General features: G+C 38.5%; 1 protein-coding gene and 2 pseudogenes across 1 annotated transcript; 1 reads left to right on the top strand and 2 right to left on the bottom strand.

Annotated features, from left to right (window-relative positions):
* The first annotated feature begins 4068 nt into the window (after positions 1–4068).
* LOC122709561 lies at positions 4069–4987 on the top strand (annotated as a pseudogene).
* A 5927-nt stretch (positions 4988–10914) lies between these two features.
* On the bottom strand, positions 10915–11835 carry LOC122709501 (olfactory receptor 4C11-like). The gene has a single exon (XM_043926969.1). It carries the CDS (start codon positions 11827–11829, stop codon positions 10915–10917), a length of 915 nt encoding a protein of 304 aa, XP_043782904.1. The 5' UTR covers positions 11830–11835.
* A 9825-nt stretch (positions 11836–21660) lies between these two features.
* Positions 21661–22567, bottom strand: LOC122709376 (annotated as a pseudogene).
* Between the last annotated feature and the right edge of the window lie 970 nt (positions 22568–23537).

Raw genomic sequence — 23537 nt, 5'->3', positions numbered from 1 at the left:
AATAGTAGGACTATGGAATGAATCATACGCATTGCAAGGAGGTCATCACAGGTTCTCTAAGCCTCAGTTGCTACTTCAGAAAACCCACACAATTAAAATACTTACAGCACTTGGTTGTTTGTGATGACTGAGAAACCCCAAAACAGAAGCTTTGCACATTTCCTTCAGATAGTAAGCAATACATATACAGAATCTATGGTTTCTCGTTTACTAATTGCACTGGTGCAGAAATTGAGGCTTGAGGAAGCGGAGGTTGTGTACGAAGCAGTAAACGGACTGGCAGTGATTAGAGTTATTAATAGGTTTCCTGTGTCTGGACCCAGTGACATTCCCTGTAAACATAAAGGCAGGTATGAAAAATGAAATGATGTCAGTCTGGCAGGAGGTGAATGAGATGACAGTGAAATAAAGTGAGGAAACAGGAACATTGAATAAAGAAGGGAGGGGCGCTGATGACAGGAGTTGAATGTCAGGTAGGAATCACTCTGGTCATAAGGACAAAAGGGGTACTAGATATTATTTAGAGCGGTGGCTTTTTCTTTTTTTTTTTTCTTTCTTTTTTTTTTTTTTACATGAAACAAATCACCTAAGGAAATCTTGCCCAGAGGCATAGTCAATGAATATGATTAAGGGTAACTATATGAAGAGGACAGTTTCCTTTCCACTGCCACTCATGAGTGGACCATCCTTATACTGAAAATGAGGAGACAGGCTCAGAGGTGCCAGCAATGCGCTCAAGTGATAGGCTAGATTAGTGACACAGCCTGGAACGAAACACACTTCTCACTTCCTGACTCCTGACCTGTGCTCCTTATAATTCACAAGGGTGCTCGCAGGAAAGATCTCAGCTCTTGGGCTGGGAGGGAGGGGATGAGATTAAGGAACGTATACATGGCAGTTCCATAGTCTCCTGTGGATGCTTGCCATTTTGTGCAATGTGTAGGGGTGGGGCTGGCGTTGTTGAACAGCCAGAGTGACCTTTCATCATTTGCCAAGTATTACAGTCCAAATGTCAATTTGAAGCTAAGCTCCTTGCAAAATTCATAAAATAAGGCAGCTAGCTTCCCTGAAAAATCCCAATAATAGGAAGCATATTTTCATTGTAACTTTTTTCCCTAGGTTGCACCAACTCTCCTGAAACACCACATAAATCTGTTCTCTTTTCAAGTAGTGGAAACAGAAGATAAGAATTTGAGCTATGTGACCAAAATGCCAGCTTCATAGCACGCTAGTTATATAATCTTATGCAATAGATTTAACAACACCTCAACATTTCAATTTCTCTTCTTTAAAATTGGAATATTAATGGTACATAGTTCATATGGTATCATATGAGAATTAAATCATATGAGGTCTAAATGAGACAATGTGGATCTTGGCACTTTGCCCAGCAGCATAGTTAGTGAACCGAAAAACTAATCATTGAATTGTCACTATTGTATTCTAGAATCCTTAACTCCACTGAGGGAACAGAGAAAACTGAGAGGAAGGACTAGGACTGACTCAGGTTTGAGTGGATTATATTGTGACCTGGGTCTTTGCTAGATCGTCATGCTTTGTGATCTTCATTAATAAGCAATATATTATTCAGAAATTAAAGTTTTAGATGTATTTCATTAACTTAATATTTATAAGTAAGGCACTGAATTACTAAAGAATCATCATAACATTTGAAAAGAGCACAGAAAGAAGAAGCTACTTCTTATTTATTTGAAGATAAAGCAGGGTTGTATGGTATATTGTAATATACTTAGCACCATGATTGGTAAATGATAAAATCAGAACGCAATGACCAGAGAAGAAATATTGATGTTTGAGGGCACTGATTCTGGAGTCAGAAAATATGGTCCACATTCTGGCTTCACCACTCACTTGCTGTACAACCTTGGCTATGTTGCCTCAAGTCTGTGAGAATCGGTTCTCTCATTTGTAAAAGAGAGTCAGTCGTGGTGTTATTCTAGTGCCTGGAGAAGGTGGGTGCTGACAATCAATAATAAGAGTGAAAGGGAGAAATGTATTTCACATGAAAACACCATTTAAAAAGAGAAGAAGAAAAAAAAAAAAAAAGCCTGAGGGGAACATAGCATTAATGAAGTAGCTCTCTTTTAAGCTCTTTATTTAGCAGGCTCAGTTCAGTTCAGTTCAGTCGCTCAGTCGTGTCTGACTCTTTGCGACCTCATGAATCACAGCACGCCAGGCCTCCCTGTCCATCACAAACTCCCGGAATTTACTCAAACTCATGTCCATCGAGTCAGTGACGCCATCCAACCATCTCATCCTCTGTCGTCCCCTTCTCCTCCTGCCCCCAATCCCTCCCAGCATCAGGGTCTTTTCCAATGAGTCAAGTCTTTGCATGAGGTAGCCAAAGTACTGGAGTTTCAGCTTCAGCATCAGTCCTTCCAGTGAACACCCAGGACTGATCTCCTTTAGGATGGACTGGTTGGATCTCCTTGCAGTCCAAGGGACTCTCAAGAGTCTTCTCCAACACCACAGTTCAAAAGCATCAATTTTTCGGCACTCAGCTTTCTTCACAGTCTAACTCTCACATCCATACATGACAACTGGAAAAACCATAGCCTTAACCAGATGGACCTTGGTTGGCAAAGTAATGTCTCTGCTTTTTAATATGCTATCTAGGTTGGTCATAACTTTCCTTCCAAGGAGTGAGCGTCTTTTAATTTCATGGCTGCAGTCACCATCCGCAGTGATTTTGGAGCCCCAAAAAATGAAGTCTGACACTGTTTCCACTGTCTCCCCATCTATTTCCCATGAGGTGATGGGACCAGATGCCGTGATCTTAGTTTTCTGAATATTGAGTTTTAAGCCAACTTTTTCACTCTCCTCTTTCACTTTCATCAAGAGGCTTTTCAGTTCCTCTTCACTCTCTGCCATAAGGGTGGTGTCATCTGCATATCTGAGGTTATTGATCTTTCTCCCAGCAATCTTGAACCCAGCTTGTGCTTCTTCCAGCCCAGCGTTTCTCATGATGTACTCTGTATATAAGTTAAATAAGCAGGGTGACAATATACAGCCTTGATGTACTCCTTTTCCTATTTGGAACCAGTCTGTTGTTCCATGTCCAGTTCTAACTGTTGCTTCCTGACCTGCATATAGGTTTCTCAAGAGTTAGGTCAGGTGGTCTGGTATTCCCTTCTCTTTCAGAATTTTCCACAGTTTATTGTAATCCACACAGGCAAAGGCTTTGCGTAGTTAATAAAGCAGAAATAGATGTTTTTCTGGAACTCTCTTGCTTTTTTGATGATCCAGCAGATGTTGACAATTTGATCTCTGGTTCCTCTGCCTTTTCTAAAACCAGCTTGAACATCTGGAAGTTCTCGGTTCACGTATTGCTGAAGCCTGGCTTGGAGAATTTTGAGCATTACTTTACTAGCGTGTGAGATGAGTGCAATTGTGTGGTAGTTTGAGCATTCTTTGGGATTGTCTTTCTTAGGGATTGGAATGAAAACTGACCTTTTCCAGTCCTGTGGCCACTGCTGAGTTTTCCAAATTTGCTGGCATATTGAGTGCAGCACTTTCACAGGAGCATCTTTCAGGATTCGAAATAGCTCAAGTGGAATTCCATCACATCCACTAGCTTTGTTCGTAGTGATGCTTTTAAGGCCCACTTGACTTCACATTCCAGATAGTCTGGCTCTAGGTCAGTGATCACACCATTGTGATTATCTGGCTCATGAAGATCTTTTTTGTACAGTTCTTCTGTGTATTCTTGCCACCTCTTCTTTCATTGTATATGCTGGAGTGGATCACCATTTCCTTCTCCAGGAGATCTTCCCGACCCAGGGATTGACCCGGGTCTCCCGCATTGTAGGCAGACGCTTTACTGTCTGAGCCACCACTGAAGTCCATTTAGCAGGTTACTAAGAGCCAAATGCTGGATAATGAATAAATGGGGATGGGGGGAGACACAAAAAACAAAACAATCAAAAAACCCATGAGTTCCCTGAGATCCCAGAAATACTCGAAGTCAAATAATCACTATTTATAAATCAGGTGCTGCTTTTTCAGGTCTTCTAACTCTTAGCTGGAGCTCATATCAGCAGCTGACACATGGGAAATCAAAACAGTGTGACAGAATTCATTCTCTTGGGCATTACGCGGTATCCAGAGCTGCGGAAAATACCCTCTGCCGTGTTTCTAATCATGTCTCTGTCCACCGTTTTGGGAAACCTCCTCACTGTGGTAACCATGGTTACGAGTCAGAGTCTGAGATCACCCATGTATCTTTCCTTACCTCCTGTCCCTTTTGGATGTCACTTTCTCTTCTGTCATTGCCCCCAGGATGACTGTGGACTCCCGCTCTGAGAGCACTGCCGTCTCCCTGGAAGGCTGCATGGCCCAGCGCTTCGCTGAGCACTCGTTTGGTGAGGTGGGCATCCTCCTCCTCACCATGATGGCCTGTGACTGCTCCGTAGCCATCTGTAAGCCTCTTCACTATGTGACCATCATGAGGCCTCGGATGTGCTGCCTGTTGCTGGGAGGGGCCTGGGTGGGGGATTTTTCCATGCTGCAGTACAGCTTCTCTTCTTGTATCAAATACCCTTCTGTGGTCCCAATACAATAGACCACTTTATATGTGATTTGTTCCCCCTGTTGAAACTGGCCTGCATAGACACCCGCACCCTGGGCCTCTTAGTCATCCTCAACAGCTGGGTGATGTGTGTGGCCATCTTCCTCATCCTCCTATGTGGTCATCCTCTGCTCCCTAAAGTCCTGCAGCTCCAAAGGGCAGCGTAAAGCCCTCTCCACCTGTGGCTTCCACCTCACTGTGGTCAACACGTTCTTTGTGCCTGGGATGTTTTTATATGTCAGGCCTGTGGCCACCTACCCCATAGACAAGGTGGTGGCCGAGTCTGATTCCATCATCACACCCATGTTAAATCCCTTTATCTACACCCTGAGGAATATGGAGGTGAAAAATGCCATGAGAAAACTGTGGATGATACTGGGGAGTTTGGTTGGCAAGTGACTGTCATGCTCAGAATATCATGTGTTTCCATTAAAGAGAACTCTGTTCTTTCAGAAATGTGGGGGAAACAAAACTATCCATTCTCCACTAACAACCAGAGAGATTTCTTAAAAATATAAATCTGATTTTGATTGACAGTATTTGCAATTTAAGGATTATGATATCTTTCTGCTTTCTGTTCTTCTTTAGCTTCGTATTGCCTTCATAGCTTTTTTCATTTTTCCTACTTATTTTTAAATTATAATTAAATTATAAATATAATATATATAATTAAATTATATATATTATAATTTATTTTTTATAATTTTAAATTATTTTAAATTTTAAATTATAATTTTAAAATTATAATTTTATTTTTATAATTTATAATTTATTATAATTATAATTTCATTTTTCCTACTTATTTTTAAATTATATTAGAATATATATTTATTATATTATATACATTAAATATTATATATATTATATTATGTATAATATGTTATATATTAATATTTATATATTATAAATATTGTATATTATATATATTTTATATATTATATATATTAAATTATATATATTATAATTTTAAATTAAATTAAATTATAATGTCCCAGAAAATATCTCAACAGCTTAAATCAAAATGTGAATAAATGCAATTATTTTAAAAGAAATAACATGAGAAAGGAGAATTGATGGAAAAGTTCATTCCAAGCAAAATCGTCAAATTTCTTGCTATTATTCCTATTGTTACTATTTTTATTTTTAATTCATTTTCATTAACATAATTCCAATTGGATTTTGATAGTTCTATCATAAAGCTGGATAACAAACTATCAAGTACTTCATTATCAATAATGAAAAAATACAGCCATCTCTTGGCAGAACCACTTCTAGATAGGAATGTTTTCTGATAGTTTATTTTTTTGTGAAAAAAATGAACTTTTTAAAACCACAATTTAGTATAAAATTTAGATGTTTTTCTTGGACTCGTTCTTAGTGACTTTTGAAAGTGCAATGTACCGGGCCTGGTGCACTGGGAAGACCCAGAGGAATCGAGTGGAGAGGGAGGTGGGAGGGGGGGATCGGGATGGGGAATGCATGTAAATCCATGGCTGATTCATGTCAATGTATGACAAAAACCACTACAATATTGTAATTAGCCTCCAACTAATAAAAATAAATGGAAAAAAAAAAGAAAGTGCAGTGTACACATTTTTAAAATCTCAATGAACCATTTTATTTATTGTTAATCGGTTATTTGGAATCTCCTTGCCTTGTACTAGAATTTCCTGGTTAATCTTTCTACTTCCTCTAAATCTCTAATCACATCTTGAGTGCCTCACCCAACCCCTTGGTGTGCATCAGACATCCTGAGATTTGTCATTTGCCCTTAGGACTTTCCTGGCGGCTCAGTCAGTAAAGCATCTGCCTACAATGCAGGAGACCTGGGTTCGATCCCTGGGTTGGGAAGATCCTCTGGAGAAGAAAGTGGCAACCCACTCCAGTACTCTTGCCTGGAAAATCCCATGGACAGAGGAGCATGGTAGGCTACAGTCCATGGGGTTACAAAGAGTCCAACACAACTGAGTGATTTTCACTTCACTTCTCTTCACTTCTTAGATTCATGAAAGATTTTCCTTCTCTCTCTCTCAAAACAAGCCTTCAGCCTACTGAGGTGACTACTTCTCTCCAACTTCTGGTACCAGATGAAGGGTCGTTACCTTAGAGAGTCTTCCCCTGTGACTCTATTCAACGGTTCTTATACTCTCACCATTGTTCTCTATGTCGATGTTTTCATTTTCTTAGTAACAATGACCAAAAGCAAGTTTATTTTGTATAATTATGCTCTGACTTTTATTACATTCCATGCTGGTCTAGACTGGGCATGTCTCCAGGAAGGGATTTTTTTTTTTTTAATTTTTATTTATTTTTTACTGTGCTGGGTCTTCATTGTCTCATGGGTCTTTCTCTAGTTGCAGCAAGCAGGGGCTACTCTCTAGGTCCTATATGTGGGCTTCTCATTGTGGTGACTTCTTTTGTTGTACAGCATGGATCCTAGAGCTTGTGGGCTTCAACAGATTCGGTTCACAGGCTCAATAGTTGTGGTACCCAGGCTTGGTTGCTCTGTGGCACGTGTGACCTTCGCAGATCAGGAACCCATGCCTCCTGCATTGGTAGGTGGATTCTTTACTGCTGAGATACTAACGAAGCCCAGAAGGGGTTTTTATTTATCCTTCCCATGGATTCATTTTTCAATAAATATCTGTTGGATGAATATAAAACACAAGAGCTTATATTTTTCAAATAGCCAAATTCAGATGGTTGAGGCATAAAAAGAAACAAACACTAAAATTAAAAGTAACTGAAACAAAAAGGCAGAAAGTGAACATTATAATAGAGTTAATGGAAATGGCAGGATGTGATTATTTCATGGAAAATACTTCATGTTGGGCAGTCAGAAAAGGATTCTATTAGCATGCATCTTTTAAACTGATTAGAATTCCGTTGATATTACATTAGAAAAAAGTTATGAGCTATATTAATATTTTAATACCAATGAGCTGAGTAGTTACAAAAATGACCAGAAGGAAACAGTCGTCTGAGGATTAGCAAGATAAAGATTCTAGAGAGAGAACACTCTAATTCAAGAAATATCATGGTGTTTTTGAGGAAATAAATGTAAAATAACAGAGTGAATGGAACATAGTGATCCAGGCAGAGAGAGGCGAGGAGCAAGATCAAAAATATATGAGAGACTCAGATCATGTATGCAATGCTGATACTTCTGAGTTTCTATTCAAGCATGGGTAAATAATTTCCCCAATATATTAAATTTGAATAAACAAGAAAAAAGAATGAAAGTTATATTTGGATTATGTCTTGTTTACTTAAGATGACACCACCCTAATGGGAGAAGTAAAGAGGAACTAAAGAGCCTCTTGTTGAAAGTGAAAGAAGAGAGTGAAAAAGCTCTCTTAAAACTCAACATTGAAAAAAAGAAGATCATGGCATCAGGTCCCATCACTTCATGGAAAATAGATGGAGAAAAAATGGACACAGTGACAGACTTTGTTTTCTTGGGCACCAAAATCACTACAGTTGGTGACTACAGCCATGAAATTAAGATGCTTGTTCCTTGGAAGGAAAGCTATGACAAATCTAGAGAGCGTATTAAAAATCATAGATGTCACTTTGATGACAAAGGTCTGTGTAGTCAAAGCTATGGTTTATCTTGTAGTCATGTATGGATGTGAGAGTTGGACCTTAAAGATTGAATGCCAAAAACTTGATGCTTTTGAACTGTGGTGTTGGAGAAAACTCTTGAGCATTCCTGGGATAGCAAAGAGATCAAACCAGTCAATCCTAAAGGAAATCAGTCCTGAATATTCATTGGAAGGACTGATGCTGAAGCTGAAGCTCCAATGCTTTGACCACCTGATGCAAGAAGCTGACTCATCGGAAAAGACCCTGATGCTGGGAAAAATTGAGGGCAGGAGGAGAAGGGGGTGACAGAGGATGAGATGGTTGAGTGGCATCATCAACTCAATGGACATGAGTTAGAGAGAACTCTGGTTGATAGTAAAGTACAAGGAAGCCTGACATGCGGTTACAAAGAGCTGGACAGTACCGAGCAATTGGATAATAACAACTTAAGAACCAGTCACACTTAATGTAATCCTTATAAGACCAGGGGTGTCCCTGGTAGCTCAGCTGGTAAGGAATCTGCCTGCAATGCAGCAGACCCCAGTTCAGTTCCTGGGTTGGGAAGATCCCCTGGAGAAGGGATAAGCTACCCACTCCAGTATTCTTGGACTTCCCTAGTGGCTCAGCTGGTAAAGAATCAGCCTGCAGTGCAGGGGTCCTGGCTTCAATCCTTAGGTTGGGGAGGTCCCCTGGAGGAGGGCATGGCCACTCTCTCCAGTATTCTTGCTTAGAAAATACCCATGGACAGAGGAGCCTGGAGTCCATGCAAAGAGTCAGACATGACTGAACAACTAAGCATAGCACAGCACAGGATCAAATGGAAATGCTTTAAAAGCAGAACTTCAGACATAAAAGTAGAAAAATGGGGGGTGTTTATTTGGAGGGAGCGTATAGCAAGTTTATAACTTGTGAATATGATATTAAAGGCTCTGACAGATGTCATTTTTTTTTCATTTTTTTTGTATTAGTTGGAGGCTAATTACTTTACAATATTGTAGTGGTTTTTGCCACACATGAGTCAGCCATGGATTTACAAGTATTCCCCATCCCGATCCCCCCTCCCACCTCCCTCTCCACCTGATTCCTCTGGGTCTTCCCAGTGCACCAGGCCCGAGCACTTGTCTCATGCATCCAACCTGGGCTGGTGATCTGTTTCACCATAGATAATATACATGTTTCGATGCTGTTCTCTCAGAACATCCCACCCTCGCCTTCTCCCACGGAGTCCAAAAGTCTGTTCTGTGCATCTGTGTCTCTTTTCCTGTTTGCATACAGGGTTAGTGTTACCGTCTTTCATGGTACATATATACAAGATGTCGTTTTGGTTCTTAAATTTTTTTTTTTTCCTGTCACTCCTTTTTATATTAGAGCTATTGGGGATCTTAGGTGCAGCGTACTAACATTTTGTCTTCATTTGACAGAAATGCTTCCCTTAAAGCAATACTTAAGTACTTGAGTATTAAATGATACTTAAATATCACGAAATAATACTCTTGGTGCCAATTTGAATTGGAATTATAAGCTCAGGTTCTAAAATATCATGACAGTACTTAATCATGAGATTATATAGTGGTTGTGGTAGTGAGAGTGGTGAGTGAACATTATTTATATATTAAGCTATCTTCAAATACACACTTTTTAAATAACCTTATATAAAATAAAAGATCCAATTTTGAGAAGTGCTAAGCTTTCAATTTCAGGTTCTTCCCAGAATCCTGAAACTTGAGTTTTCAGATGTTATGGGGAAGCTAAAGAACAAAAATGCTTCTTTCCTGTACACAAATGAATATAACAAAGAAAACTTAATGGTATGGGAAAAGCCTGAAACTTCATTATTTCCTGCAAATGTTCATATTCCCAAAAGTGATTCTCAAAGTATAAGGAAGATGAAGCGCCTTCTCTCCTTCTTGGGTAAAACGACCACTTCCTTTCACTTGTCCTCTCTTTATAAAGCACCTTTTCTGTCCTCCCTCCTGCCCTTTACCCTCCCTTCTGCACATTCATGCTGCCAAACTCTTATTTCCTCTTCCCTCTCCTTTATGAAGAGCAACATGAAAGACTCTGAAAGGCAATTGATTGACTGGCTGTTGTTTCCTATTAAGCCAAACATAAGACCCTTCATCTTCTTAACTATTCATGATATTTTAAGAAGTTTTTCAGGGATAGTCTAGGTTTCCACTGATAGTTCCAGCTTTTATAGGAGTTTGAGGGTCATCAGTGTAGATACACTAGTGAGGTGGATTCAGGCACTGATTTCCAGAGTAGCATTTTCTCAGAGAATCTTCTCTAACCGTTAGGTTGTCAAGACGGAAACTGTGATTCTGTAGAGTTCCAGTCCCCTATGGATAAGCTCTTAGGACCACCTTCATAAGAACTAAAATAAAATCTAGAAAAAGAATCAATGTGCACACATACACACACACACACACACACACATTCTGTCAGTCCACTTCTCTCTGAAGAAATATTTGTACAAGAAACTAAATCATCATGTGAATATTGTCTGATGTTGATAGAATTAAAGTAAGAGTCATCAGAGGTTGTTCAAAATTGTTATGGGTTTTAGTTTCTAATGCAAGCCTCTCAGAATAAGGATACTGCGTATCTCTGTCTTTATATCCTTATATTTCTCTACTCTTGCTTCTGGACAAAAATATGCTATCTCTTCTGTCCATAAAGCAGAACTAAATCTTTAAGGAAATATACACAAGGATTCCTCTATATACACTTATCAACTGAAGTCATGCTTTGCTACACCATAACATTTTCATGGCATTTTTCACTTCTTCATTCCGTAGTGTATAGATCAGCGGGTTAAGTAAGGGTGTCCCAATTGTATAAAACACAGCCACCATCTTGTCTATTGGAAATGTGGTTGGTGGGCGTGTATATATGAATATACATGGGCCAAAAAATATGACAACCACAATGAAGTGGGAGGTGCATGTAGAAAGGGCTTTTCTCCTTCCTTCTGCACTGTGGTTTCTCAGGGAGTGTAAGATGACAACATAGGAAATAGACAGGATTATGAAACTCACCATACATATGGCCCCACTGTTAGAAACAGCAAGCAAATTTATTACAGAAGTGTCCATGCAGGCAAGTTTCAACAAGGGCTGCAAATCACAGAAATAGTGGTCAATCACATTGGGGCCACAGAAGGGCAACCTCAAAACCAGGAAAATCTGTGCTGACGAGTGAATACAAGACCCCACCCAGGCTAGAATCACCAGTACACCACAGAGGTGCCGGCTCATGATGGCTGTATATCGCAAGGGTTTGCAGATTGCTATGTAGCGATCAAAGGCCATGAGGATGAGCACAAAGATCTCCATGCATCCAAAGAAATGGGCTGCAAAGACCTGGGTCATGCACTCATTGTAGGAAATGGTTTTCTCCTGAGAAAGGACATCCACAATTAACCTGGGGGCTGTGGTTGTAGAGAAGCATGCATCAGCAAAGGACAGATAGAACAGGAAGAAATACATGGGACTCCCAAGTGTCCTGCTTGTCTTAATAGTCACTACAATAAGAAAGTTCCCCAACAGTGTTGCAAGGTATAGGATCAAGAAGACTCCAAATATCACTTTCTGCTTTTCCGCATCCTGTGTCAAGCCAAAGAAAATGAATTCAGTCACACTCTTATTCACTGACATGGTAATGACTGTAGACAAGATCTAGTTGACATAGGTTTAATCTGCAGAAAGAAGAAAAGAATAGACATCTTGGGAAGATAAGTGGACTGAATTCTGAAGTCCTAGTTTCTGCTGCATGCTCTGTTTGTTCCAAATGCCTTTAATCCGATATGAATCTCTGGAAATCTGCACATGTCCTAATCTCTCCCAGATCTATCTATGATTCAGAAGTTAGCAGCCTTGGATCAAAGTTTTTACATTTTGAGAATACAGAATGAATGGCCTTTAAAATTTTCTATTCCAACCAAGATCATGAACTCCAGAACTAGTACTTTCCTTGGACAAATGACTTCAACACTTTGAAATTTAGCCTTCAGACAAGAAATGGGGTGCAAATACTTGCCATATCTTATTCTGAGTTTTCCTGAAAATTTAAAACCGATTTTGTATCCACATAGACATCAATATACACAGGTATATTCCAGGCATTATATATCTTTTCTATGTTCTTTAAAAGCGATTTCAATATTAAGTGCTAACACTATTAGAGGCCCTGCTGAAGAAACCATTCTTAGTTTGGTTCATTTTTGTGTCTATTATACCTGACTCCACTGGGGTCTTGGTTGAAGTATGCTTTGACAATTTTTACCTAGGCTTCTTGTGTTCAAGATGTCAACTTCACTGATAGTCATAATACAATAAATGCGTGGATAATACACTAAGGTTTCTATAATTTGGGAAACTACTATTTACCCTCTCGACTATACTCCTGAACTTACCCCATTAAAGTACTAAGCCTTTCTGCCTATGGATTTGACTTGTAAAATTTCCAATATGTGTATAATCTAATATATGATCTTAGTTACACATGTCTCTCTTTACTCTAAATTTTCCAGAGTATTTTGCTAAAATTATTGTTTGAAAAAATCCTGCAATTCCAATATACAGTAATACAATTTTTCTATTTCAGATATTTGTTAATATCATGTATAGTTTGAATGAAATCATCATTGTAGTTTCTGACTTTCACTTAGAATTATTATAACAATTTTCACATTAATATGTGAAATTTCACAATAATTTCCATAGTTTAATTATTGACTTAATGATATAATGGTATATAAAGCTTTAGAATATTGCAGAAAAATCAATGCACATACAAGCAAAGTAAAGAAAGCTTATTGTATTATCTCACTTGGTTAGCAAAAATGTATTTTTATTACATGCATATTAAATTATATTACAAGCCACATTTTATTTTTTACCACATCTTTATGAAAACATATGATCCTGAGTATCTTTTATCTTTTGTTGTCTTATATTTTGCAATTTTGATATTTTATTTACAATCAATATTAATCTAACAAAATGATATTTCTTAGTAAAGAATACAGTTGATGGAGTCAGTTTGTCTGGGTTCAAGTCCCAGATTCACTATTTACTATTTGCTAGTAAACTAGTTACTAGTTTACTAGAGGTAATTATGGTTACTATGAAGTTAAAATGAAGAAGGATGCGGCTCATAGTAAGCGAGAACTGTGTAAGTCTCAGTCTCTGCTACTTACTAGTTTACTAGACATAAATATGGTTACTGTGCAGTTAAAATGAAGAAGGATGTGGCTCATAGTAAGCGAGGACTGTGTAAGTCTCAGTCTCTGCTACTTACTAGTTTACTAGACGTAATTATGGTTACTGTGCAGTTAAAATGAAGAAGCATGTGGCTCATAGTAAGCGAGAACCATGTAAGTCTCAGTCTCTGCTACTTACTAGTTTACTAGACATAATTATGGTTACTATGCAGTTAAAATGAAGAAGCATGTGGCTCATAATAAGCGAGAACCATGTAAGTCTCAGTCTCTGCTACTTGCACTTTTATGACTTTGCTTCTTTTCTTCTTCTGTGACCTTGTTCTTTTTTATAAAATACAAGCTGTCAATTTTCCCATTTTAATGTAGTCTATATTTTGAAAAAGCTTTAAAATAGTAATACAGTATCCACTCACCTTCCATAATTCCATAATTATCTTTCACTTTAAATACTGAATTGAAATTGTTTGGAGTTATTGTGAGGAATGTGGAAAACATCCTCCCTGTTCCTAAAAGTTTAATGAGTTTTAAGGTACTTGGAGATAAGATCACTAATTATGTAAGTCATCATACGATTGGTATTATAAGAGTAGAAACCATCTGCAGAGAGAAAAGTACAAATTCCTAAAGAGTACATTGATCAGTGAAAAATTCAGGATTTTTTAAAGAGATGAACCTTAACTGAAGAAAGTCAGGTTTTAAATCAGGTCTAAGAGGTGAGTTAGCATAGAATCTGAGGCCACACTGCCTAGATTCACACTCCACCTGCTGCCTATGAGGGTGTAATATTTAACAAATTCCTTGATTCTATGCATTTCATTTTCTCCAGCTGTGAAAATATGTGATAAAGCAATCTACCTTTCAAGATTGCTATGAAGGTTGGATAATTCAGGATGTGCCAAACATATGGAAGATGCAGGTATGCAGTACCTTCAAGTGCAGTGGTTACTTCCATTATGATTATGAGTGTTAGCTTTCCAAGAGGGATTTTTCATTTTTCAAAGATACCAATTCCAAATTTTTATTTACCTATAAAACAACTGCACAACTGTTTTAAACATTAAATTCCCTTTCTAAGTAGCTGAAATCATATCAGCACTGTGTATCACACCAGTTTTCTCATGGTGACCAGAAGTTAGGAATGATGCTTTCAGAAATTTTAATATGTACTTAAATATAAATAAACAAAAGTACACAACACATTCAGTAATATGGGCCCATGATAAGAGAAAAGTAGAAGGAACATGGGCCCTTGGACATGAAAAAGTCTAGAATCCAGAGATAAAATTCAGAGGAGTGAGGGCTTTGGACGGAGGGAGGAAAGCAATATTTTAATGGACATGATACTGCTGCTGCTAAGTCACTTCAGTCGTTCAGTCATGTCCGACTCTGTGCGACCCCATAGGTGGCAGCCCACCAGGCTCTCCCGTCCCTGGGATTCTCCAGGCAAGAACACTGGAGTGGGCTGCTGTTCCCTTCTCCAATACTTGAAAGTGAAAAGTGAAAGTGAAGTCGCTCAGTTGTGTCCAACTCTTCATGACCCCATGAACTGTAGCCTACCAGGTTCCTCCGTCCAGGGGATTTTCCAGTCAAGAGTACTGGAGTGGGTTGCCATTGCCTTCTCCAAATGGACATGATAAGGCAAATGCTTTATCAAGCAAATAAAAAGAAAATCAAACCAAAACTTCTAGTTCAGTTGGATTATTCTGATGCTGGGAAATACTGAAGGCAAAAAGAGAAGAGGCTGGCAGAGAACAAGATGGTTAGAGAGCGTCACCGACTTAATGGACGTGAATTTGAACAAAGTCCAGGAGGTCATGGAGGGAAGAGAAGCCTGATATGCTGAAGTCCATGGAGTGGCAGAGAGTCAGACATGACATAGCGCCTGAACAACTGCAAAGTCATAGTAGAAAAGCTTCGAAAACTAGGTTTTCTACCTAGCCAGAGGCCATGAAAACCAGAGTGTATTGTTTGAGTATGTTTTTTTAGGAATATATAAAATGTAGAGGACTAAAAAGATGTAAACAGCTTTTATTATGATTTATTCATTACCTAAGAACAGAAATAACTAAGCTGTTTAACAAAATAGTCATTAAAAAAAAATCCAATTGGAGTTTAAGCTCATCTGCAATGAAATGTCTACCTTCTTGAAGATATGCAGCCTCCAGGGGAGATATGTCTTTCTATTCCCTACACTAAGAAACCAAGTGGGAGGCATACAAGTTGATCCACTGTGGTCCCAACGAAATAAAGCCTGGACCCTCAGTGACCCTAGATATGATTCGTTGGTGACTTTGGATTTCTTACTTCCTTCCCTGGAGAAGGGAATAGCTACCCACTCCAGTATTCTGGCCTGGAGAATTCCATGGACTGTATAGTCCATGGGTTGCAAAGAGTCGGACATGACTGAGCGACTTTCACTTCTTAGAGAGGGATCTTAAATGCTCCTTTTTGATTAGTCTCATGCAAAACAACAAAATTAAATATATCTTTTTTATATTTATAGGATCATGTGCTGTCATTGTTATCATTTTTAAGGCTTTATTTTTCATAGCAGTTTTAGGTTCACAATAAAATTAAGAGAAAAGTTCAGAGATTTCCCATACAGTCCCTGCCCCAACACATATATAATCTCCACCCCATTATCGACTATCCCACCAGAGTGGTGCGTTTGTTATACTGCTGAAGCTACACGGACACATTGCAATCACCTGAAGTCCATGGTTTACCACAGGGCTCACTCTTGGTGGTGTACATTCTATGGATTTGAATAAATGTGCGATGCTGTGTATCTACTACTATAATATTATAGAGAATATGTTCACTGCCCTAAAACGTGATCATTTTTATATTTCTAAAACATGGAACATAGTAAGTCTTTTCACAGAGTACTTAATTTTCATTCAATTCTAAATAAAATGTCTCACACAAAAATTTAGTGGATGAAAAGTAACACTTTGAGTGAGAGCTCTCTGTGTGTTTTGATTGTAAGAATTATTAGCTCCTACATACCATAAAGTCGGGCTGATATTTCATAAACATCAGTTTAACAAATGGTCGTCTAGTGGTTAAGACTCCATGCATCTGGTGCAGGAGGCACAGGTTCAATCCCTGGTCAGGGAACTAAGATCCTGCATGCCATTAGACAAGGCCAAAGGAAAAAAGAAAGAAAAGGGAAAGTGAACATTTTAGAGACATGACACCTCATAAATGCAGTAAAGTGATTACTATGGTTTTCAAGAACAATGACTGAAATACTCACTGTGGCTCTCAGAGTCCTCTAACTCAGTGCTTCTGCTTCTGCATGCAGCAGCCCAGCCTGGCTCTGTCAAATCACATGCTTGCTAATGGCTATCCATTTTAAAGGGCATGTTTGTGTGTGTGTGTGTGTGTGTGTGTGTGTATTTACTGAATTATGCAATCCTTTCAGATTTGCTTTAATATTTTTTGTTCATTTGATTTTACCATCTCATAAGGCAAGTTCATGTGTTATTTTTTTTTTTAATTTTTATTGGAGCAGAGTTGGTTTACAAAGTTATATTATTTTCTGCTATATGAGAAAACCATAATTCCAAAAGATATATGCACCCCAATATGTATTGCGGCACTTTTTACCATAGTCAGGACACAGAAGCAACCTCCATCGACAGAGGAATGGATAAATAAGATGTGACACATATACACAATGGAATATTACTCAGCCATAAAAGGATCAAAACTGTGCCATTTGCAGAGATGTGGATGGGCCTAGAGACGGTCATACAGAGGAACGTTCATACTATTCTATTTTTTTTTTCTTCAAGTTAAGCTGGGAGGCAGGATTTAGCAAAGAATAGTCAGAGAGGAACCTGGACTGGAACGGAAGCATTTGTGCTCCATGGCAATTCTTGCTAACACTCTGCTCCACACAGTTACATAAAATATCAGTCTCCAGACATCCAGGAGGAGCCAGCATAAAGCCAGAAAATCCTAAGCAGGTAAAGAAGTAAACCTCTGACATGTTCAGTGCATGTCCTGACTAGTAAATGAGTGCAAACTTCCAGATGGGTCAAACAAAGAGATCAGCATTTTAGATGTATATCTGAAAAATAATAGTAAGGATTAAGGGATAGAGAGATTAGAGAATGGTGGGAGAAACCAGAGCAAAAGGGGAAAATTTGATTGTGGGAAAGAGCCAGAAAAAGAAGAAGAATCAGGGGATGAAACAGGGCAAATCTCACTAGACAAGGGTGAGCAAAGATCCATGTTAGGGATAAAAAGTAGTTTATCTCAGGGTTTCACTAGAGAGTTGAGAGGTGATCTTTCTCTTCTCCAGTCCTCATATTATCCCTTACTCCAATCCCAGAAGAAGAATGCAATTTGGGGCTGTAAGTAGGGGTGATGGTGTGTCCTGGATAGAAAATGTTAGTGTAATAATTAGGACAACAAGTATCACAACATCACCTGTATCAGTGCATACCCACTGCACATCATTCATCCGCACCCTTGTCCTTCTCCTACCCCTATGCTTTGTAAATGAGGAATGTGTAGGCATAGAATACTGTGCCTCTGCTCCCTTCAGTATCTCCCCTTTTTGGATAAGAATTGGGCCTGAGCCAGTGTTGCATTAGCAGAGACCAACGAAAGAAGAGGCTCCCCCAAATATCAGAGCCCTGTCATCTCCAAGAGAAATGTGTTTCCTGAACTTGAGGTTTCTCAGGAGACAGAACTGGGTAGAGGCAGCTGACCTAAAACCCAGTCTTGAATGGGAGGCAAGAAAAAGGAAATTGTTCAGTTGGGCTTGAAAACTTACCTTTTTTCTTTGTGGAAATAAAAAAAAAAAGGATAGAGCTATGAGCTCTTGCTCCTTCAATTCTGATTTACTATGAAGATGAATCATGCTCAGTATTTGCAACACGTACATTGTACTCCAAATAGATCCACTCTGCTTTCCATCCCAGGACCTATGGGGAGAGAAGATACTCCATAGATACCAACCCTTCCTAGAAGGCCTGGGTTAGACTCTTCAGAAGGGTCTGTAATACTGGCAGAAAGTTGCTTACTCTGCTCTTATAAATTTCTAGAATAAATAGGAAATATTCCCACTAGTCTGTGATAAAACTATCTCTAAATAGCCAGATCCAATAACCCCAAATCATTCCCTGGCAGAGCATGTAAATTAAATATTTCCTCTTCCTCCAACAGATATTTATAGGGACTTAATGAAAAGTTCTTTGCCGAGGCTTTGAAGGTAAAATGTCATCACCCTTCCCACCCAACCCTGAAAGACTTGCTAAATGAGCTATTTAGTTCAGTTAATCCAGAATCACAGCAAACCATGAGGCTAATTAATCCCAGACAAGATTGTCAAATGGGAGATTCTGCCCAGAGAGCCCTCCTCTCCTCCTACTCTGTCCTAATGATGGGACACCTTCCATTTCAGTTGCCAAGAGCTCCACTCATGTACCTACTCCAAGGGAAAAAACACACTTTCAAAGTCACATGGAGGTATAGACTGCAAAAAGTTACCAAAGACTCTGTCTTTTAAGTCAAATGTTTCCCAATGACAGAAGCAGCTCTGAGTGTAGGTAAAGGTTCAGATAGATCTGATCTAATAGAATTCTAGCTTCATGACTTATGTTTCTGTGGCTTTAAGCAAGTTTCTTAACTTCTCCTAGTTTCATATTTTAGAAACTGTAACTGTTAGATATATTAATTATTATATAAATCCTGATGATACCAGTGAAACATACCTAATGACGATGAAAACTACTAATTTAAATTTCTATAACCCCTATAGCATTTTGAAATCAGTCACTAGATAAAGGAAGGGAGAAGAGAAAAATGGAAAGAAAAATGTTTTTACATACTTTTATATTTAAATGAACTTCTTAAAGTATGATTTACATATAATAGACTGCACCATTTTACACATACAGTAAATAAGTTATGACAAATATATACACTCATGTAAATGCCACCACATGACAGGAGAATATTAATTTTGTTCTTCTAGTCAAAGGACCAGATTACGGCTTTCTGTGTGTCTTCTCTTCATAATTATATTCTTTATTTTTCCTTCTGCTCTTCATTATTCGGCATTATAACATGGCTCCTTCTGAAGTAACATAGACAGTCCATTCCATGCCACTCTCTAGCCTCTGGTGGTTTACATATGTTTCCACAATTATTTATTTATTAGCTCAACAGGTACTTGACCATTTCCACCATGCCAGGTGCTAGTCTAGGCACTGAAGGTGTAATATTATTTTTAAGACACAAATTCCTACCATCATAACCAGCAAATAAAATGAATAAACTGTATGACAGGTTAGAGAATGATAAGTGCTAAGGAGAAAAATTAAGCAGAGACGGAGGAATAGGAGATATGGAAGGTTACTGGGTGGTTGTTGCAATTTTATGAAGTAGTCTGAAAAGTCATTGAGAGGATGCATTTTAATAATAAATCAAAAGTACTGAGGGGATAAGCTATGAATATATCCAGAGGAAGAATAATTGAGATACAGAAAACAGGCTTGCAAAGATCCTTAGAAATGACCACAGCAAGAAGACCAGTTACTATCTTTAACCATAAAAAGTTGTTAACAGAAGAGAATATAATCAGATCTTCCACACTTTGATTGTCAGAGTCTGAAGGTCCATGAGTGCTGAGATTCCCAAAGAGACACGCTCATGTGAAACATCTCAAAGTGGCATCATATGAGTTCATCTGCCACAGTTTACAGTCCACTTTTCAGATCTATAGGGAAATCAGTCAGTGCAGTCGCTCAGTCATGTCCGACTCTTTGTGACCCCATGGATTGCAGCATGCCAGTCTTCCTGTCCATAACCAACTCACAGAGCTTGCTCAAACTCATGTCCATTGAGCCAGTGATGCCACCCAACCATCTCATCCTTTGTTGTCCCTTCTTCTCCTGCCTTCAATCTTTCCCAGCATCAGGGTCTTTTCCAATGAGTCAGTTCTTCACATCAGGTGTCCCAAGTATTGGAGTTTCAACTATAGCAAAATAGTCTTGATTATATTTATTCTCAGAGATAGACTCAATGTCTGTTTCCTTGTGGGCTGGCTCCTACTGTTGATACTCATTAGTGAACAGTACTCAAACAAGAATGCAAATTTAGTGAGATGCATGAAAAATATGAGCTTCCCAGGTGGCACAGAATCTGCCTGCCAATGCAGGAGATGCAAGAAATGCAGGTTTCATCACTGGGTCAGGAGCATCTCCTAAATAAGGAACTAGCAACTCATTCCAATATTCTTGCCTGGAGAATCACAAGGACAGAAGACCCTGGCAGGGTACAGTCCGTGGGGTCTCAAAACAGTCAGATATGACTGAGAGACTGAGCACACACACACACATTATGACATTATTTCTATTTTATTTGTCAATTATTGCCTTTTTCATATGTATGATCTCATCTGTGAGATCTTAGTTTTTATCATATAACTCTAACAGCTTTATAAAATGGTCATCCATTCAGAAGTAACCAAAGATTAGGAAAGTGTCCATGAACTTAAACTACAAAAACAGATATGTATAAAAAGCTAAGAAATATGAAAATAATAATCAACATGATGAACAAAACATATTAATGTATATACAGAGAAATTATGTATCAATACAGTGAATATCTTTGTTATAACTAGAATTACCTGATTTGAATAGGAAGTGATACATTATTTCCCTATACATATGCAGGCAAAGAAAGAGCTAATTTTTCAGAGTATTACAAAGGGGAGACAAGCCACAAATAGAGAGGCTTGACTGGCTGATACTTATGCTTCTCGGGGAGCATAGGTTTCCAGGAGTGATGTTATGCTATTGACTCTTGAGCCAGAAAGTATATGATACAGACATAGTACTCCCAGACCTGATTTACCAACAAAATGGATGATAGAAATCAGGGGCAAATATTAAACTTGGATAAGAAAAAAACATAATAGTGTACAAAACCAGAAGTTAAACCTACAGAGAGAGCAGGATGTGGTTCACAAGCAGAAACATCAAAGCAGACAGCAGACATGAGGAATGGGCTTGTGCCCCCACAAAGATGATGGAACTTCATGTTGTCTCTCTGGGACATTGGTTAAAATAATACAGATTTTGCCAGGTGCTCATTCTGCCTATTCCCCTAAATGCCCCACTGAAACACATTTATACTGTCCACAATAGAATGAGAACATTTTCTCTTTTCCATCAGTCCAATTATACTTAAACTCTGACAGAATTAGCAGTTGGCTTCTTCTGCTCTTTGTCATCTCGAGTCAGACTTTGTTGCACCATAACTTTCTCATGGCCTGTTTGACTTCTTCATTCCTCAGAGTGTAAATCAGAGGGCTGAGTAAAGGTGTCAAAATAGTGTAAAATACAGCCACCATCTTGTCCACTGGAAATACAGTTAGAAGGCAAGCATATATGTATATACATGGTACAAAGAATAAGACAATAATGTGGGAGGTACATGTGGAAAGGGCTTTCCTCCTTCCTTCTGTGCTACAGTTACTCAGAGAATGTAGAATGAAAACATAGGAGATTAGCAGCATATGAAACTCACCATGCACATGGCCCCACTGTTAAACACTATGAGTAGGTTGATGACATAAGTATCCACACAGGCAAGTTTCAACAAAGGTTGCATATCACAGAAATAGTGATCAATGACATTGGGGCCACAGAAGGGTAATCTCAAAACCAAGAGAACCTGTGCTGAAGAATGGATACAAGACCCCATCCAGACCAGTCTCACCAGTGGCCACAGACATGCTGGCTCATGATGGTTGTGAACTACAGGGGCTTACAAATGGCCACATAGCGATCAAAGGACATGAGGACAAGTACCAAGATTCCCATGCACCCAAAGAAGTGAAATGCAAACATCTGGGTCATGCACTCATTGTAGGAGATGGCTTTCTTCTCAGATACAGAATCTACAATTAGCCTAGGGGCAGTGGTTGTTGAAAGACAGGCATCAGCAAAGGATAAGTAGAAAAGGAAGAAGTACATGGGGCTCTGAAGTGTCTGGCCACATCGTGCGGTCATCACAATTAGGAAGCTTGCCAACAGAGTCCCAAGGTATAGAAATAAGAAGGTAACAGGTACTACTTTCTCCTTCAGTAGATCCTGTGTTAACCCAAGCAGAATGAACTCCTTCACACTGCTGTTCTCCTCCATGGTTATGGTGAACATAGAACAGACACAGCTGAAAAGTGGTTCATCTGCAAAAAAAGAGTTGGAGAAATGATGACTTGGCAATGGCAGTTTATTTGCATCCAGAATTGCAACTTTTAGAGTTCTAATTTCATCAAACGTATAATTTAGTGTTTCTCAAAGTTTTCATAGACTATACCCACTCAGGATTTTTTTTTTTCTAATGTTGACATGCTTTAAACATTGGCATTGATTCAAGGTCTTCTTATTGGTTGCCAAGATTTTTTTGTGGGGGAAAAAGCCCTCAAGTGATTGAGGGCACTCTGCCATGGTCTGAGAACTAGTGAATTTGCTTTATGATCTTGATAAAATCATTTTAATGTCTTGAGGCTCTTTCTTTATACGATAGAGACTCTAACAGATACATTATTAAGCATATGCATATGATACATATATGTGCATATAACATATATGCACATCAATTACTGATAATAATATCCTTATATAATTTAGAAATAATACATTTGGAGATTCTCTCCTGAGTGAATACATTTGTTTATTTGAACAACAGCTTGTACCCATTGTTCCTGATCTCTTCAGTATCTCTGTTGGGTTATACTTAAGAAAAAAACTTATTTTTCCATCTTTAGGTTCATTGCAGCTATAACTTTACCTTCATTGCTGGTTAGGGTACATGAGATATTTGAACAAATCATTTAGGCTAGCAACAATTTTGAAATTGCTATAATTTGATATAAACCATTACATACATTAGATGCATGCTAATAAATTTCAAATTCTGTGGCTCCAACCTGTTATTTCACTTCCTATTTTTCTGTAACCTGTGTACTATCCTCCTTCATATCTGATTCTCCTACCACTGTCATCTAGAAGATTGCATTCTTTCCATTTTTATCACTTTAATGTAAGTTTAAAAATGTATTTCAGAAATTCAACATAAAAATACATCTCCTTGCTCTCCTTTACTTTTCCT

Source organism: Cervus elaphus, chromosome 1 (assembly GCF_910594005.1).
Source record: "Cervus elaphus chromosome 1, mCerEla1.1, whole genome shotgun sequence".
NCBI lineage: Eukaryota > Metazoa > Chordata > Mammalia > Artiodactyla > Cervidae > Cervus > Cervus elaphus.
This window is presented reverse-complemented; position numbering and strand designations above follow the sequence as displayed.

Excerpts from the sequence above, each read along its gene's own strand:
- LOC122709501 (XM_043926969.1), bottom strand. The coding sequence starts at position 11,829 with ATGTCAGTGAATAAGAGTGTGACTGAATTCATTTTCTTTGGCTTGACA.